Here is a 19,159-nt window from a genome sequence, read left to right on the forward strand (position 1 = left end):
ACAACATTTATTTCTATTTTCGAACATAATTTGAAACAATTGCTACAAGCATTGCCTGACTGAATCCGTTTAAAAATGTAGCCTAACCTTGACATCTAAAACCTTCTACAAAGCTTGAATTCGGACGTCAAAAGGTGAAACAATTTCCTTTTAGCCGCACGTGCGCGGCAATATCGCATTACACCGAACAAAAGACAGCCGACTTCTTGTTGAAACGCGTTGACCTTTAGCTAACTGGAAATTTCTAAATAATTGACCTTTGCAATGTTATTGTTCCAAGTGGATGACCAATCGGATCGGTCGAAGGAATTCATGCATATAATGTGTCTTCGTTGATTTACGGGGGCGGTAGCTAGTGAATAGTGCATTCGATTGTACAGGTGTGTACAGTGCATTTTTATTATGTTGTAGCAATTGATACAGGTACGGACATGAAAATTTTTATACCTATGTATGCCATTGTGTACAAGATTCTGAATTTCTATTTATCCTTATTTCATCCCCTATATTGTGAAGATGTAAATTTCCAACGAATAAAGAATGATTCAATAGGACAACACTATCTACAAAATTGATAATTTCGTCCGAAACTTTACGAAATTCAAAATAGTAACTAGATCTTTCTCGAAATCGGTCTGCGAGCGGCGATGATCAATTAATTAATATTGCGGGTAAGTTGTGTCAACTAAGAGAAATGAGTTGTTGCGGATTTCTGCCGAATGATTGAGTTACCACTCGAGCCACTACCGACTAATGACAGGGGTTATTAATCATCTTTATCGCACCTCTCGCTCGCACGCACAACTCCCCCGGGCTTCGTTTGTTTTTGTGTACTCATTTGTTTTTGTTTTGTGTTTATTTTATTGATTAGCTGCTGCAGTGTGGCCAATCTAATGATTTATTATGGTATAGCATTTCAAAGCTGGTATAATTTATGTTTTGTCTTGTTTTAAAAGCAACGGTGCAACTTCATATCAATCATCTGCTAGACTCCTTCGGATAGAGAGTATAATTTAAAATTTCGACGAATGAACGTCAAACAGACTACCTACTTACTTATCGGAAATGTATACTTAGAAAACCAGTCAGCTATAATAGAGAGTGGGTCTGGCGTCTAGAAGATTGAAGTGGCCTTATCCATTATTTATCCAAATGTCTCGTCATAATTACTTCAATTAGTTAACTGGTTCAATTAAGAATTTCCATCCATCTACTGAATTGCGGCAATTTCTTGCTGGCTGCTTTTAGTGAGATAAATGTATCAAGCGTTTTCCTATTTCGCGTTACATAATATTGTCATCGTGATTTATTGCCGGTTGCCGGTGGTTAATAGGGCACTACGTCAGGGCGTATAGATACATTACAGGCAATGGATGTCATCATAAGCAATTAATACATTACGCCAAGTGCTAAGCAATAGCTGTTTCGATCGGTCCATTTGACCTACAAAAACAAAATTAGGTACATTAAATGAGATATATCACTGGAGCTTTAGCTGGTTTATCCAATACATTGATATTTCGGAGACCAATTTATATAACTTTGATTAATTATGATGAATTATATGTACGTCTTACCACGTTCAAATACAAGAAAAAAGAGAATGGACCCCTACTGGAGATAAGCTAAGCTTACTGACTTTCATATATTCTGACAAAAGTCAGGTACGTTTACCACCTAAACGCAACCTGAGATTTTAGTCCCACGAATTTGTAAGCTTAAGCACACTACGGTACAAAACCTGTATGCAGATACCTACCTTAATTACATGTAAGCATTCTTAGGTCGCATCTCCGTAGTGTTTTGGTTGGCTCGAACAATAACCCTATCTCACCCTGATTGTGGTGCACTAGCGAGCATTTATGTTAACCTGGTAACACAAAGTGTGGAGCTCTGGGGAGTCACCATGGAGAACTAAATGACTAGCGGAGATGTCAAAAATTCTCATAAGAAAGTAGCGCGCCAAAATGCGGGTGTTTGGGGGACGAAAAACTGTACTAGCTCCGCTCATCATTTTCAAAATAAAATCACCAATCAACCAAGACCAATCATTGTCAAATTCCATTTGATTTGACTAGGAACCCGAACGCTTCCCTAGTTCTAGTAACTGATCAGGCCTACCGTACATTACTTGACCTATAAGAACGAGCCTGCCTTCCTTATGGCATCTCCACTATCTTTCCTTCCTTCATGGGAGGCACCTAACTTGCTCACTGGGAATGGAGTTAATATGTGTTTTGTTGCTTAAAACCTGCCTGGTGCATTTAATGGAATCGATATTGACAAAGTTGTAGCTAGTTGGTGGTTGTAGATGCGAATAAAGGGGGTTATTGGTTATGCAAATGTCGTGGTAAGCCGAGGATTGTAGAGATTTTACAGTTGCACGGTTGAGTAGAATTTGTCTAGTTTTAAGTGTCAAGGAGATTACGCTGAATAGAATAAGCAAAAAGCTCTTGTGAACTAGGAAATATCGTTTATATTCTGTGTAGATTCTTTAGCATTAAAGCTTTTTACACGTAACTTGAAATTCAATCTTTGGTTTCCAATGTTTCGGGTAGGTACCAATTTTACCAGGCGTAAAAGTAGAATATTCGATTTAATGATTATATCATATAAACAGCGTAAAGTAAATTATAAAGATGTAATTATAATAAGCAATATTATATGTGTTTTCACTATTCAAATATTAATTCAATTAATATAGGTAATACCCGTATTAGAAATAAATTATCGAAATGAATATAACACTCATTACAAATTAATAGGTATGTTTGTGTGCTAAAAATAAACTATAAGTAGGTTATAATCACTGACCGAATAGCCAAATGATAATTAAAATGTACTTTCAACGTTATTAAAATCTAATAACCGTCAACATTAATTATGGAAATTAAATAAAAACTAATTTGATAACTTTTGATGTAACATTTCGGTCCGAAAGTGTTAAACAATTTTCGAGAGTGGCGAAGTAGGTAAGTAATTTGAAGTGTTACTAAAATACTTTGGTTCTAATCGATCCGCAAAGGGTGCAAACACACTTAAGTGTTTCATCAAGATCGAACGTTCGGCCAATTAGATACCAAGGCCACAGAAACAAACAAGAGAAAATCTGTTCCATACAAAGTCTACCGAAGCGTAATCTATAAAAGTTTTCCTATAAATGAATGACGTATAAAGCGAGCAAATGTTGAGAAAATAAGATAAAATATTATTTGCTTTCCGGATTTCTTAGTCCCTGCGGATTTTGTTCGGATATATTGCCCATCGAATTCGGATTCGAGATGGTTTCTTTATGAGGGGCCAGTTCCCACTTCGTTGGAAGACAGGGAAACTGGTCCTCATACGGAAGCCGGGGCGCCCTGCGGACTCTCCGTCCGCATACCGGCCTATCGTGTTGCTCGACGAGGCGGGCAAGCTCTTTGAGCGAGTTGTCGCACACCGCCTCGTCGCGCACCTTGGGGGGATAGGGCCGGACCTTGCGGACCACCAGTTCGGTTTCCGCAAGGGGCGCTCAACGGTGAACGCCATCATGCGCGTGAGAGCTCTCACGACGGGGGATGCTGTGTCCCGGGGGGGGGCCGTCTTGGCGGTGTCTCTTGACATCGCCAACGCCTTCAACACCCTTCCCTGGAGTTGCATCAGGGAGGCACTCCGGTATCACCGGGTGCCGACCTACCTTCGTCGCGTGGTCGAGGCCTATCTGTCGGATAGGTCCATCATTTACCCTGGTCACAACGGGGAATGGAACCGGCGAGAGATGTCGTGCGGTGTTCCGCAGGGGTCGGTACTGGGGCCGCTCTTGTGGAACATCGGCTACGACTGGGTGCTGCGCGCCGACCTCCCTAGCGGCGTCAGCGTGGTCTGCTACGCTGACGACACGCTGGTTCTGGCACAAGGGAGGTCGCACCAGGAGGCGGCCGACATAATGACGCGCGGGGTTGCGATAGTCATCGAGAGGATCCAGCTGCTGGGACTGGAGGTGGCCTTGCACAAATCCGAGGCCATGTGCTTTCATGGGCTTCGGAACGCGCCACCTTCAGGCTCCCAAGTCACGGTGGGGGGGGCTACCATCGGCGTCGAGAGGGCGATGAAGTACCTGGGACTCGTCCTCGACGGCCGGTGGAGCTTCGTCGAGCACTTCCGACGTTTGGGCCCCAAACTGGAGAAGGCAGGTGCTGCATTCAAGCGGCTCCTGCCCAACCTGGGAGGCCCAAACGCCCCCTGCCGTAAACTCTACGCGGGGGTCATGCGGTCCATGGCCCTTTACGGGGCCCCGGTATGGGCACGTTCGGCACGGCCGCGGGCTGTGCACTACCTGAACGTGCCCCAAAGGGTGATAGCCATTAGGCTAATCCGGGGGTACCGCACGATCTCCCGCGAAGCAGCTGGCCTACTCGCTGGACTGCCACCGTGGGATCTGGAGGCGAGGGTCTTCTTGCGCCTGTACGACTGGCGCGAGGAGGCTCAGCGCCGGGGAGAAACCCCGTTGCCGCGGCAAGTTGTCGCGCAGCGGGCGGAACTCCGGCGCGATCTCATGGTGGCCTGGAGGGAACGACTATCGCAACCCAGTGCAGGGCACGCCACCATCGTGGCGGTAAGTCCCCTCTTTGAGGAGTGGCTCGGGAGGAGTCACGGCGCCCTCACGTACCGCATGACGCAGGTCCTCACCGGACACGGTTGTTTCGGGAGGTACCTGCACCGCATCGGTCGTGAGGAGGCGCCCGGGTGTCACCATTGTGCGGACAGCCCCGAGGACACGGTGGACCACACAGTCCAGGTGTGCCCCGCATGGGAAGGGCACCGCCGGGTCCTCGTCGAGGCTTTGGGCGGCGGCGACCTCTCGCGTCCGGCCCTGGTTCAGGCCATGGTCCGGGGCGAGAGGGAATGGGATGCCGTCGCCTCCTTCTGCGAAGCGGTCATGCTCGAGAAGGAGGAGGCGGAACGCCAGAGAGTTCGCACCTCTCATCCCGGCCGCCGCGCTGGACCAGGTAGACACCATGGGCGCCGGGTGTCGCGAGATGACTCCCGGCCACCGTAGGCGTGGGTCTGTGGGCGGTGAGTTCGGGTGGCTCATCGTCCCTCTGTCTTCCTAGACGACAGACCCGTGTCGACGGCGCGCGTTGTTCCACGCGCTCCTCAAAGAGACGTCAGCAACCCCAGCGGGGCCCAGCAGGGCCAAGGCCTGCCGGGGCTGCGGGTTGTTCGAAAGAGATACCGCGGCCCTGGTACATAAAAGGCCTATGACGGAACACGACGATTTTAGTCAGTAAGAGTCTGACACTCCCTCACCGCTGCTAACCCACAGCGGGAGGGGTCATTTGATGATTTTACGTCGATAAAAAAAAAAAAAAAAAAAAGATGGTTTCTTTATGTTTACCGTCGTCTTGACCAGAGTGGAAGAGGCCAGCCTTTATGGACTCCACTTAGGCACAGATTTTTATGCCTGTTTTTATAAAAACAAATCTGTATGCGTAGTTTAGCCGGAATAGTTAAAGTGGAATAAAATATTTATGGGCTTATTAAGTAGGCTGATTAGCTTGGTCAACATGTTGTTTCTACCTATGTGTTAGTGTGTAACATTGTGTAGTAGGTATTTTGTTGCGTAGGTCCGTTACCCTAATACAATATATGGACAGTTTCATAACCTCTGAAAAAAGGCAATTTAATTATATAATGATGCTCTAACCAACAATTTTAGAAAGCTCAAAGCCCAAGATGCATTTTTATTGTTTTGTTAATTTAGCCTAGCACTGGTTCTCTCGGAAATGTTATGTGGATCGTCTTTACTCGCTCGTAGATTTCCTAAACGAATAAAAACTAAGTAAGAGTGTCTACAAAAAACATAGTGTCAAAAAAAGGTTCAAAAAAGTTATCCTGAATTTTGTATCCACATTCATTAAAGAACTCCAACACAAATCTGCTAAACTTAAACACAAATGCATATTTCAAAGTAGAACTAAAATTAAGTTGACAGCGTTAGACCCATTTTAAAGACATTTCTCAGTTGGTACAATTAAGTCACGTTCCTGTAACTATGTAGCATGCTAGCGTTAACACAATCATTCGTTCTACAAAGTTATTCTCAGCACAGGTGTTCTAGACAATATAACTTGGAATAGCACTTTAGAGTTCGTAATCTAAGGATGCCTACAGATTTGCTTGCGATAGTTAGGTTCATTGTGGAATGAAAAGGTTCCGTGCTTATGGAACTTCAGAGGTGATATAGGCATTTATTCTACATAGACATCGACCAAAACGTAGGAATAATGTATGAACTATCTATTGATGATATTCTAATATTTGTTGACACTTTCCGCTGAATCTTTTCTAAGCGCCAGCAAATTCATTTTAAAAGTAGTTACGATTAAGGCATGATTCCGAACGACGCAGCAAGCAGCAGTGTTGCCGCAGCAGTGCTGCCGCGACACTACTGGTCCCCGTACAATTTCTATTGACTTATATGAGATTACATTCCGAGCTAGGCAGCAATGTCGCGGCAGCAATGTAGCGGCAGCACTGCTGCGCGTCAGTGTCGCCCTGCCGCCGCGACAGACCAGTAGTGACGCGTCTGCCGCCGCAGCAAGAGTACCTACTTGAATGTTGACACGTAAATTGACAACAAAAGGATGAATTTCTCTGACTCAGACTTCTTCCTCTTGCAACAGTATAAATAAAAGTTGGTCATCAATCGACATCTTGTCAACTCAACAACGCATCACCACGAACAGAGCGACACTGCCGCGTTGCTCGGCGCGGCAGGCAGCACTGCTGCGCAGCACTGCTGCGGCAACACTGCTGCGGCAACACTGCTGCGTGCAGCGTCGATCGGAATCATACCTTTACTCATAAATAGTGTTGATTGCGAAACGCTAGTACGGTATACAAACAAACACGTAACGAACAAAAAAGAACAATGCAACAATTTAAAGAATGTTAGGAGCAAAATTTTATTCTATAACAGTACGCTTCACTCCTTTCACAAAGTAGCTAATTGAAACTATTTCCCGAACATTCGGAGCTTCCTTTTGATCTCACTGAACTTACCCGAGCCACGATGCTTTATGGCGCGAACTACAGTAAGTCACGGGCGAAACTTTACTTGGATATCGCGCTATTGGGCCGAGCTCACTGCGTTAATCTCCTAAGTATAGATGAAGACTGTTCGCTGGTCCATAAAACTTTAATTGTATAAATTCGAAGCGTCTAACTTGGTTAGCAGTTTCTGTATCGCAAAAAAATTGTATAGGTATGATGTTTTCATTGCTTTAAAACCAACCACAGCAAAGCTAGCTATTCAAGAATTTATGTTAAGATTCTGTGACGAGTGCTTTATTGTTTTCATAAAACAGTTCCTCTACTTCCTCTAGTCTGTTTTACGAACTTAAATAAAATAGTGATAAACTCGGAGCTCGCTTTTCAAAATTCAAGAGACACGTAGAGATCACAAATCATAAAGAGAACATTGCCTTTCCTGTTTACCTACAAAAACGTTGCAAGTTAAAATGTCGCTTGTTTTACTATCGTGAACAAAAAACAGTAAACTCGACATTTGGCAGAGATATAAAGCGATAGTTTTATCTTACATAAACACATTAACTTGACTCTTACCCTCCTTATCTAATGATGTTTACGCGTAGTGAAATGTAATGGGCTACATTAAATTTGCTTCATTCCCCGGTGTCGTTTTGAGCTGACAACATGAAGTATTTATTTCCTCTGATTTTATTTACTTTTGGGTTATGTGGGGCGCGAGTTGTGCCTGCGACGGATAGTATTGTTGTACCTGATCGTACTGACGTGAAGGAGAGGGCTCCTTTAAGTTATACGTGCAAGTTCCGGACCCTGCAAGGTGGTGATGCATACCCATCCGTGGTGGTGCGCTGGCACGGACAGATTCAAAGGATGACGTGGGACTCCGCTGGTGAAGTGACGTACGAACAGAACTATGTGTACCCGGCTGCCTTCCACGTTTACCCGTCTTCTGATGGTCTCTCGGGAGGATCGTCTCAGGCCCCTTCTGATCCCTTCCCCGATGCGCCAGTAATTCCAGACGAATATGTATTTGAAGACATCGTGGAATCATTCAAACGTGATTGTAAGCGACCTTATTGAATATTGTAATGCGATAAATATAATAGTGCTTGCAGAGTTCAATTGTTTTATTTTCGAATAGCATTTATGTGAAAGTTTTTCACCCATTTGTCTGAGAAATGTAAGTATACCTACTAACTGGCGAGATCAAGGTTTAAATATGTTAATTACAGCATAACACACTGACAAACATAATTGTTGGTAAACAATTATAGGATTAAGCACCCTTACACAACACAATAGGTAAGCTATTTATATTTAAGTTACCGCACTAATCTCTAAGAGCCACTTTAGAAATGGCTGCCCCAAATCTCTATTTTACGTAGTTTGAACACAAATTCAGTTTGAAGTAAACTTCGTCGGGGTTATTATTGGATATAATCACCAGACGACATTTCTAAGAAAACGTGTGAACTGAAATAATTCAATGCTTTTGTAATTGTAAACGTTTCGTGCTTTGAATGTGTAAGTCAATTTGATTAGTAAAACGGAAATAATGTGTTAGTGAGGTCTAAAATGTAAAGTTAGTTTTTAAGGAAAATGAAATTAACTTTACATTAATTTACATTTACTTGAGTATAAACCTACTGAATCTAGCGAGAAAACTATTTTCCTTAGTCTAGCAGTCTTCCATTCATTATACATAGGTTTTACTGATAAAAGATTATAAGTAACATTTACAAATATGAAAAGATTCTTTTTCTTCTTGTGGTGACTATCTCTTTAGTCCTGAAGGTTTGCGGTCAGATTTTTGTACATCAAAAAGGTAAGTTACCCTAAAAGGTAAAGGTAAACCTTCAGGTTAATAATAAACGTTTATACACGGAACTCTTAATTATTTTTGTATGCTCGAACAATGTAAATGGGATATATCAATAAAGTTCTGTATGAATTTTCATTGACACGAACGTTACTGAACAAGTATTTGCTCTCAGTGTACAATAAAACAGGGTCACTGTAAATAATGTATTTATTACGAGCACGTTTTGATTGATATTAATCATGTGAATTTTTTATCATCTTTTATAACAACTGTAAAATGAGAGAAGTTCCGTAGAATCCGGTTTATTTTATAGCATTTTTAAGCAGTTTGTATATTTAATAAGGAAATGGATTTATATCTTGGTCAACGTTCGCGGGGGAAGGCCTACATTTATAAGTGGACGGCAATTGGCTGACATGATGATGAGCTATTTTAGAGAGAGACACATAAGTACATACATAAACAGTTGCATCCTTTATAATGTTCTTTATTTATATTTCAACTTGTAGTAGCAAAAAATAATTCTGCAATAATCCTCTATACATCCAAAACTCGAAACGTTATCCCAGCTACACATACAAACAAAATTTTTCATACCAAAAGATTTGTTATTCTTGTGCAAAAGTCTAGCAGATAAAGATAGAAATACTTTGTTATTACGACAAAGAAAGACGCCGGTCGCCTCGTGACTTATTCAGGCGTTTGAACAAACCTTTGTTGTTAAAAGCCGACAGACGATTCAGTTTAATGCTCATTAATTTAATGGCAAAAGCGTTGAGAATTCCATCAGCACAAATCACGACATAATTAGTATGTCAACTAAACGTTTAGTACATTCTTAAGCTGAGTACAGACTACGCGTTCTTTACACGTCGTTACGCATAGTCGTGTAAGTTCAGAAGCTTTTATGAAGATGTGAAATTATCAAGTCAGCTAAGGAGTGTCAGACTGTCAGACTTTCTGACTAAAACCCACCTTTGTTCTTAATAGAGTCCTTTTGTGTATTAATACTATGGTAATTCGTCCGAACAATCACCTAGTCTCGGCAAGATAGTTCTACACTGCGCGTGGAAAGACTACGCGCCGACACGACACCCGCCTTGCAACAAACATAAACGTACACACTCGTAGAATACCTAGTCTGAACATAGCCTTAGCTATCACGTAAACAATTAACATAACACAAGACCCTCGCCTTAATCGTAAGGGCACGTTATTGTGTCCTTAAGGTCTCATTGTCTGAACACAAACTGGAACTTTGATCATAAACGTCGGCCGTGATTCAGATCTTGGACTCCCCGATTACAACTTGGAAATGATGAATCTGCTAACTTGACTTCGATATGTCTTGAAAGAGAAAATGTTTGAACTTCGAATTAGAAGTTAGGATCTAGTAATAGCATATTACTGTCCAATATCAATTTGAAAGTTTGGAGCGCAGTTCTCAGTTTGGATGCAAGTTTGCTGAATCGTGGCTAAATCAATTTTATGACGTGGAATATTTGTTGGACAAAATTCAATCATAATAACAGCTGATTAGATGGATAAAGTCTGCAAATCTGTTTTACTATTGACTTGTTTTTCACCCATCAGTTTATTACTGAATTATTTTTATTTGTTTGCTTGTTAGAGCATCATATTATAGAACTAATTTGTTTGAAACATTAGGTTTATTACAAGTATTTAAAACTTTAGCTTAAGTTTCGAGATTAAATTGCAATAAATTATAAAACACATTGTTATTCTGTCTGTCCTCTACTTTATAAATCAAGGTCAGTAGTACAAAGACTTTGATATCAACAATCCAATTACTTGTAAAAAGTTCTCAAAATAAAAAAAAGAAAATTTATATAAATTACCCTTGATCATTCTGAAGTACCCATCTAATATGAGCAAATACGCATAAAAAAAAAAAAAAAAAAAAAAAAAAAACATTTTTCTGTATATTTCACAAACAAATGAGGTGCGATATAAGTTTATCAAGTCATAAAAAATATCTAAGAAATTGATTGTGTTTTGTCTATAAAATATTTTTTGTGTTATCTTTTGTTTATATTATAGAAGAGCTCTATGAAACTAGTTGCCAAGTTGAAAATTGGGCGATATGATGCACGTACTAAATCATCCTCCGAGCCTTTTCCCAAACTATGTTGGGGTCGGCTTCCAGTCTAACCGGATTCAGCTGAGTACCAGTGCTTTACAAGAAGCAACTGCCTATCTGACCTCCTCAACCCAGTTACCCGGGCAACCCGATATCCCTTGGTTAGACTGGTGTCAGACTTACTGGCTTCTGACTACCCGTAACGACTGCCAAGGATGTTCAATGACAGCCGGGACCTACAGTTTAACGTGCCATCCGAAACACAGTCATTGGTGTCTAAGATATACTTAGAAAGTACATACAAACTTAGAAAAGTTGCATTGGTTTGCCTGACCTGGAATCGAATCCGCGCCCTCATACTCGAGAGGTTGGTTCTTTGCCCACTAGGCCACCACGACTTTATGCACGTACTAAATGTGAATAAATATTTAATAAGCTAAGGAAAAACAAAATTTAGACATGAAAGCATAGAAAAGGTTTTATCATGAGATATCATAATTCACTTGGGCAAATTATTGTAGGGCGTAGATAAACTGAGAGAAAAATCTTGTGGTGTGTAAGCGTTGTTAAGCAATATAACTTAGTTACAGAAATAGTTTAATTCAAAGACCCTTATCAAATTATTTCATGTCAATATGAAAGGATATCATCCTTCGCAGTTTTACGCTTCTGTCTATCATAGCTTGGCATACTTAGGACAAACTTAGTCGACTATTTCTTCCTTGCCGGTTGGTACTTGAATTCTTTTCCTGTCCTGAATCGAAAACCCCACGTCAGCTTCAAGTTAGATAGCTTGTCAATGTTATTTCAAGTTAGGTTTTTACATTTGTCCTTACTCATATTATAACTGCGAAAGTACATAGCTCTGTCTGTCTGACTATCGCACTTTCACGAAACTTACACTATTGAACCGAAATATACTGATAGCCTAAAACCTGAGAAAGTAAATAGGGTACTTTTTATCCAGTTCCGGTAAGCAACTGTTTCGGGACGCGCGTGAAACAGCAAACAAGCTCTGCTAGATACATACGCATAACAGTATTGTTTGTTCAAACAGTTATAACTTACTAACAGCTACATCGGTTGCTGAATTACTTTTCATATACTTACCGAAATGAATATTTAAAAATAAAACGGGCAAACACGGGAGCAAAGGCTAGTTAAATAACTATGAATAAATATTAAAAGATAGTAAAATGAGTTCTAGGTTACATATTTATTTTTCTTAACATAATGATAAGACTACAACTTTTCTAGAATTGAAAAGGTCAAATGATACGTATCTAAAAATAAGATTATTACTCAACTTACTGGGTTCAAAGCGGAATATCAGATTACTATAGTTCGGCCATTCAGAGAATGCGTTCCTGACACGTCGCGATTGAACTGACGACGTAACTTTGCAATGGCGTTGCAGTTACGATAAAAATATTTTTGCTGGTTGTTTACCGTTTTAACAATTGAGGAGCATTAAAACAACATTATTATATCAATAATCAATGAATGTAGTTACGTCGTCAGTTCAATCGCGACGTGTCAGGAACGCATTCTCTGAATGGCCGAACTATAAAGTCATTAAACAAGTTAAACGAATCTTCTAAAAGGTTAGGAATCTTGGTATTTCTCAATATTATAACAATCACAATAAACAAATTAAAAGGTTCTCTCAAATTGGTATTTGTCACGTCAGTGCATAATTAACAAGCTTTCATACAAACTCGTTACATAAAAAAACTGTCCTTATTATATCATAATACCAAAAATATACGTTGCCATATTATTTTTCATAAGGCCACCGACAGCTGTAAATAAGTAGGTTCTCATAAGACATAAATAGTAGCACACCTGTGGCAAGGACAGGGAAAACAAACTGAGCCTCCGTACATGAAGTATGCCCAAATGTCAATATTGGGTCTTTCATGATGAATCCTGGGTTCTTACGTGGAACAAAATATGATAGAAAGATGTTATTTAACGAGTAATAAGTAAATAGTTTGTCTGTCGCTGTTCCATTAAAGAACCTGACCTTTACAGTTAAGACTCTTTTACTAATTCTACATATTTTTCTGTAGGTATACGAGTATACTTGTATCACTTATTCAAATCGAAGTGATTGCTATGACCCAACAGTTTCAATATTTTTGCACAGTCGATAATCTAGCATCTAAGAATACTCAAATCGAAGCATGTAGATCAAGTAAATTCGGAAAGGTTTTGAAAAACATCCTACAGATTGTTTGATCTGGGCCTTTTAAGGTTTCAAACGTAAAACCCGAGGTTCGCTGTTTCAAGTTCAACCTAAATATTTTAGGGTTCGTTGCAGAATCCTTGGGTTGGGTGCCGGTGACCTTATTTACGACCTTAGGCCGGCTGTCATGCGGCACGTTATGTAGACAGCCACATTAAATATTCAATTAGGGACCATTTGCCCATTCATCAGGTTGGACGGACAGCTAAATATACTTGTGTTTAAACTGGATAGGCCGTAGCTGTTGAGCGTGGTAAAGCGATAATTTTGTAGTCAGAATGAAATGTTTATGTCTCGGCGTTTTCCTTATTCAATTTATGTATATTTCGTTTTGTAGTTTGGTTGCAGAAATATTGTACAACTATTTAAAGTAAACTTTTATGAATGTAAAAAGACATGATGATATAACGTTTTCTGTAGGAGGTACATCAGTTAGATGTAATAGCCTTAAAGATTAATTACGATGTCTTAATTATTCTACTTTAACGATGCTAAGAAGGTAATTTCGTCCTTTCCCAGTTCAGACCCTAATGGCCTTAATCCTATAGGCTTAACGTCAAAAGCACCTATCTAGTCTATTTTTATTTTATATCTGTATCTTGTCTGAGATAAAGTATGTAATGGACGCAGGGTGCATAATTTATGTTGTTTGTGGGGGTCACAACATTTTGCATTCATTTGTTTTTAGGGTGCGTATTTGGTACGATGAACGGGCTAATGACTTTTGACCCAAGAGCAATTGAAAACATCACAAAATGTATGTATTTTCTACACATACGAATTATAAATATGTGTTATAATATTTAAGAAATATGAATTACCTATGATATTTAATCTCATAATTAGACGAGAGGTTATTATGAAAATTTTTAGTAAAATTGCTCTTGAACTGTCTAAAAGTCAACGGGGTAAGTATTTTCACCCAACTAGTAACACCTAAAATTGTTTTCATTTCAGAAGGCCAGTTTGATCCTGGTTTTATATCAAGTGTTCTGCCGGTTCAATGTGGGGCGATAGCTGACAGACATTGGCGTTCCTTTGGGAAATTAGAATTTTGCAGCATCGTGTTATAAATAAGTAGGCCATTGCCTCTGGTAGGAGCAGGTCATTATTACTGACCAAAGACTACTAAAAATACCAAATATTTTACCTGAGCTAATATCTGTCCCCGCGGTTTCACTCGCATCGGGGCGGACTTCTTTCCGTACCCGGGTAATGATAATACGGTTACGGTTTACGGTTCAGTTCTTTCGGATAGGGTGCAAATAAACAAAAAAATACTGTTTATAATACTTATGTAGTGTAGAAATATATACCTAGTCTAACCATACTTTTTATACATTATATTCAGTGTAAAATCTTTTTGCAATCAATTTATTTAACTAAAGTAATATGTAACAGAAAATCGCAAATATTGTTCATCAGTATCAATATATGTATCATCAGGCGCATTTAATACAACAAAATGTGGCAATATGCGTAAACATCATAGTTATTCTATATTAGATGAAGCACAAAACGTGGTTAGGATGGCTCCACACACAATTATGGGCGGCGTATAATTGCGTTATGTAATGGCTCAGAACTGTACTTCCAGGGTATGGAGAACTAAATGACTAGCGGAGGTGCCATAACGAATATCGGCTAAGAAAGTAGCGCGCCAAAATGCGGGTGTGCAGAGGACGAGGAACCATACTGTTTTCGCCTTTACACGCCTTCTTTGGACCCGACCATTTTTTGTAATACCAAAAATCGTTGACAGATGTCTCAAAGTATCCGAACGCCTCGTTATCTCACTCCGTACGAATTTGACCTAGAAGGCGTATGACCTACCTGCATTATGGCATCTCCGCTTATCTTTCTTTACTCCGTGATCCAGGGTTATTTAATTGTACGTATGTTTTGGTTACCGTCTTATAATAATGAGTGAAATGGTATCTGCGTTGTGTTGGTTATTATCTCGCAATTTGAATTCCGTACGCCGCTTTTGGGCTATTGTTTTTAATCATCTGCTAAGGTTTACTTGTGTGAGGCAAAGAAAAATATTTGATCAGATATTTGCTGAGATTAAAGAAATGTGGGATTTAGATGTTTTGATGTTCTTACAGGACCAATATTTTTCATTAATTGAATCGATTTTTAGATCATTTCCCGAATAGACACGCAGGTCATTTTGTGTCATTGGTATATAATGTTTTAGACTTTAGAGTAACGGAGCAAGACTTGAAACAATAGCCTCTTGTCATGATGATGTCCTCCTAGCCGATTATCGGCTACGGCGGCTGTTCTCATGTAAGGAGATTAGCCAACTACGCAGGACATATTATAGTGCACGAGCATTTGCGCAGACACAGGTGCACTCACTATTCCTTCACTCTCATAGCCCGATGGGACGGCAATCCGACACGACCGAAGACCGAGAGATCAGGCGCAGGACCGACATTTTACGTGCTCTCCGATGCACGGGTGTATCAATCACCAGCTTCCAGGCTCCGGGCTGCTTTGTGAAAGTCTTCTAAAACCCACAAAGCGATTTCGGCCCGACTCGGGAATCGAACCCGAGACCTCGTGCTCAGCAGCCACACTTGCGACAGCTAGACCAACGAGGCCTCGCTTCGCCTCTTGTTATACTATAGTAATAACAGAATCTATGCTAAAGAAAATCGTTACTACATTTTGCCAAGTGCCTTTCATTTTCCTGACTTCCATGTAAGAGCGTTTCTTCACATTCAACGGTAATGGACTAGATTACATAAGTGAAGGTTTCAGTACTTATAGCACGTTCACAGTATGAATCGCAAGTACCAGTCGGAACTATGAAAAATGAGCGCTTCGAATCGAGTTCAAGTGAATGAAAGTTATGTGAATGAAATATGGAAGCGAGCAAAGCCAGAGAGATTTCGGATCGCTCTGATGAAGACAAATTCTATCTACTTCCCCGCTGGTGTTGCAAAATAGAGGAGCTTCATATGCAATCTCTAAAGTCTAATTTGACCAAAGAAACTCTATTTTTGTCCTCAGAAGTTAATGGAAAAAAATATATAAAAAGTTTGTTAACTTATTCAATTTGGAAGGACTTGTTTCTTGGTGTTGTGGCCTATTGATTTTCTTTGTCGCTGAATTCACTTTATATATTACAGCATAAACGTCAAAGTACCAACAAACTAGTATAGCTTAATGCAATATTTATACACTTAACCCTGCGACCGCCTCACTATCACAGTCGCGTCGCTCATAAAAACACAATAAAACAGCATGAACTGAAAAAGGTACAGGATTATATTTCAACTACGAAAGAGTGCTGTTACAAGGGCATTCATATTTAATTTGTGTGGTGCCGAGGCACTTTCACTTATTACCTGTAGGCCCAGGATTTCTGTGTCGTTGTTTTCACGAAGTATTTCGCCCGTTTTTTGTTAAAGAATGTTTTGCGGCCGGAATGAAAAGAACGTGACGGCCACACGGTTAATTTTGCGGCCAAGTATTACAAATTGTTTGGTTTTAGGATTTCGTGAGCTTTGTTTCAGATACCTAAAGTATTTATGAATTCGCGTTGTTGTTTTTTAACTTTTTTTGTTTTGTTAATTTTGTTTTTGGGACGTGTTGTCCTGTTTTAAAAGCTTTTGTAATATGATAATATCACTTTGATTTGTTGGTACGCGCGCTTTAGCTTGATCAGATAATAACAAAGTCGCGGAAAAAGGTGTCAATAATACTTAAATTAAAAAATAAATTAATTGAAATGGGTGTACTAAGCGTACTATCGCAGTGATGGGCAAAGAACTCCTCATTTCGTCCCCACACCTTATCCTTCAAGTCTTTCTTATCATTATCATCCTCCTGTCCTCATGACAATTTTTATTTGTTTTTTTGGTGTAGCACGTTTTCTTCTAATATACCAGTCTTTCTATAACATGAAATATAATAACATGATGTTATCCTTGACCAAGCAATTTCTCTCAATTGACCCGTATAGCTCATGCGAGTCAGAAGATGAATAATTGAATACCCGCCGAGCTTTGCACGTCAAAAACGACCGGTAAATATAATTTCCTGGTTGGTAAACTACATTAAATATGATGCTACATATTAGGAATAAAACATTAGTAACATGTGTGACATGTGGTTGGTAGTGAATAAATAAAATAAAGAGGTGAATTATGAAACATTGCCTATTCATATTTTATTAATGCAGCTTAAATAAATATAATATAAAAGAAAGTCAGGAGCACTAAAACACTTTGATATTTCAAAGCTTCATTTTCGACTCCAGTCTGCACGTTTAAATGTTATCCTTTATTACAAAGGAAATACTCATTGTTTTTCTACCAGTTCGTTCCTTAAGATAATACAAAAGTAGCGAAGATTAATTGTTAGAAGAAGCTGAAAAATAAAACTCGCCAAGAACCAATTCTAGAAAATTCGAAAATGGCTGACACACTTTAGCGTAGCGTAGCAATCCTTGTAAACTCGTTAGGCCTAATTACGTTTTCCAGTTACGAATTACTGTGGCAATTGAATACGACGATTTCCCCAGAGATGGCAGAACACTGTTGAAAAAACCGCTTGTAACAATTTCACAACGTGAAGAGTTGGATTATGGGCTCAACTTTTTTTAATTAGGTACTTCACGTCTTTAAGAGCAATAAAACTGAGATAAAAGTAAGTGCCGCTGTGTTGTTTTTAGACTTGTTAGTCCCCAATGAATTTAGCTGTGGACTGATTTTATCTAAACTTTTATACCAACGTTATAGTTGTTGGTCAAAATAAGATAATAATTTTCCTAATATCTGTCAGGAATCTTTTGGCGGAATTGCTCGAAAACTTTTGTTTGTGCTACAATTATATTATTAGATGTAAAAATATCTCCAACTTCTATTATGAAGAAGTTTTCGTTTAGGGGAGTTGACAAAGTTATTTATCCTATCTCCGTCTTGACGCCAGTTATCCTCTTAAAGGGAAGATTTCTTGCTTACGATTCAAAGCAATTTATCTAAATGGGTTTTCACATTGTAGGCGGTGGATGCAATGGTTTATGCGGTAGTGAAAAAGCTACGCTATAAAATTTCTATGCTGGGAAAGTCACTTCACAGGAATACTCTGTGGGAAAACGGACGCCTCTACAAGTGCTTATCGTTAATGTAAACGACAAATAAAAACGCTGTCGGGAAAAATAGTCTCAGTGGTAACGTTGAAAGATTCCGCGACAGTTTTCTTTTCAACGTAGTGTTTTATTTCCTTTCGTTTCCTAATCTCATTTTTAATACAATAATTTGTAGTAATCAGGTACTTAGCTATTTAAATTGTGTTAGTTTGGCATAGGTTTAATATTTCCATTCTTCCTAAAGTGGAAGATCCCATTTTTTTTCTTTGACTTTTGACAACATTCAAAGCCATGCCCATGACTAATTTAGTCAGATCTACATTTACTCACAAAACATAAAATCCCGAGTTTCTTTTTTTTTCTAAAATAATAAATGGCAGGCGGCTCCAACATAAATACTTTATTTGAAATGTTTTCAGGGTTACGGTAAAAACTTCCAACGTTTGAAGGCAATGAACCCAATTAGAAACTTAAGGGGTCGGTACTATATCCTTTGAGGCAGTGGGGCGTGACATATGTATACGGGTCGTAAGTTGAATAAGTCGCTATATGTCAAGAGATAAGTTGATATTAAGTGATATGAAGATGTTCATATCATAATACATTGAGCGTAAGATAAGGTTTATATCGAGTAGAAAATTAAATCCAAAATTCCCGGAATCGATCAGGAATTTCCGAAACAAAACCATCGTTGACATTAGATATCTATTTTTATTTTATCACTCACGGAGACAGCTTAAGAATTTTGTTTATCATCTTTTTTTTTAATTCTGTCGCGCTCAATAAAAGAAGGTTTCAGTACTTTATTTTACACTAAAGTTGAAATTGTTAAAGTTCAAAAGTGAAAAGCTA

The 19,159-nt window shown here is 39.4% G+C and overlaps 2 protein-coding genes across 2 annotated transcripts in view; one reads left to right on the top strand and one right to left on the bottom strand.

Moving 5' to 3' along the window:
• LOC124634535 (suppressor of lurcher protein 1-like) overlaps positions 1-19,159 on the bottom strand; it is a 375,250-nt gene that overhangs the window by 215,286 nt on the left and 140,805 nt on the right. The gene's annotated exons all lie outside the window — the stretch shown is intronic.
• On the top strand, positions 7,655-8,148 carry LOC124634539. Its single transcript, XM_047170152.1, has one exon. It carries the CDS (start codon positions 7,699-7,701, stop codon positions 8,110-8,112), a length of 414 nt encoding a protein of 137 aa, XP_047026108.1. The 5' UTR covers positions 7,655-7,698; the 3' UTR covers positions 8,113-8,148.

Source organism: Helicoverpa zea, chromosome 11 (genome assembly GCF_022581195.2).
Source record: "Helicoverpa zea isolate HzStark_Cry1AcR chromosome 11, ilHelZeax1.1, whole genome shotgun sequence".
In the NCBI taxonomy this organism is placed as follows: domain Eukaryota; kingdom Metazoa; phylum Arthropoda; class Insecta; order Lepidoptera; family Noctuidae; genus Helicoverpa; species Helicoverpa zea.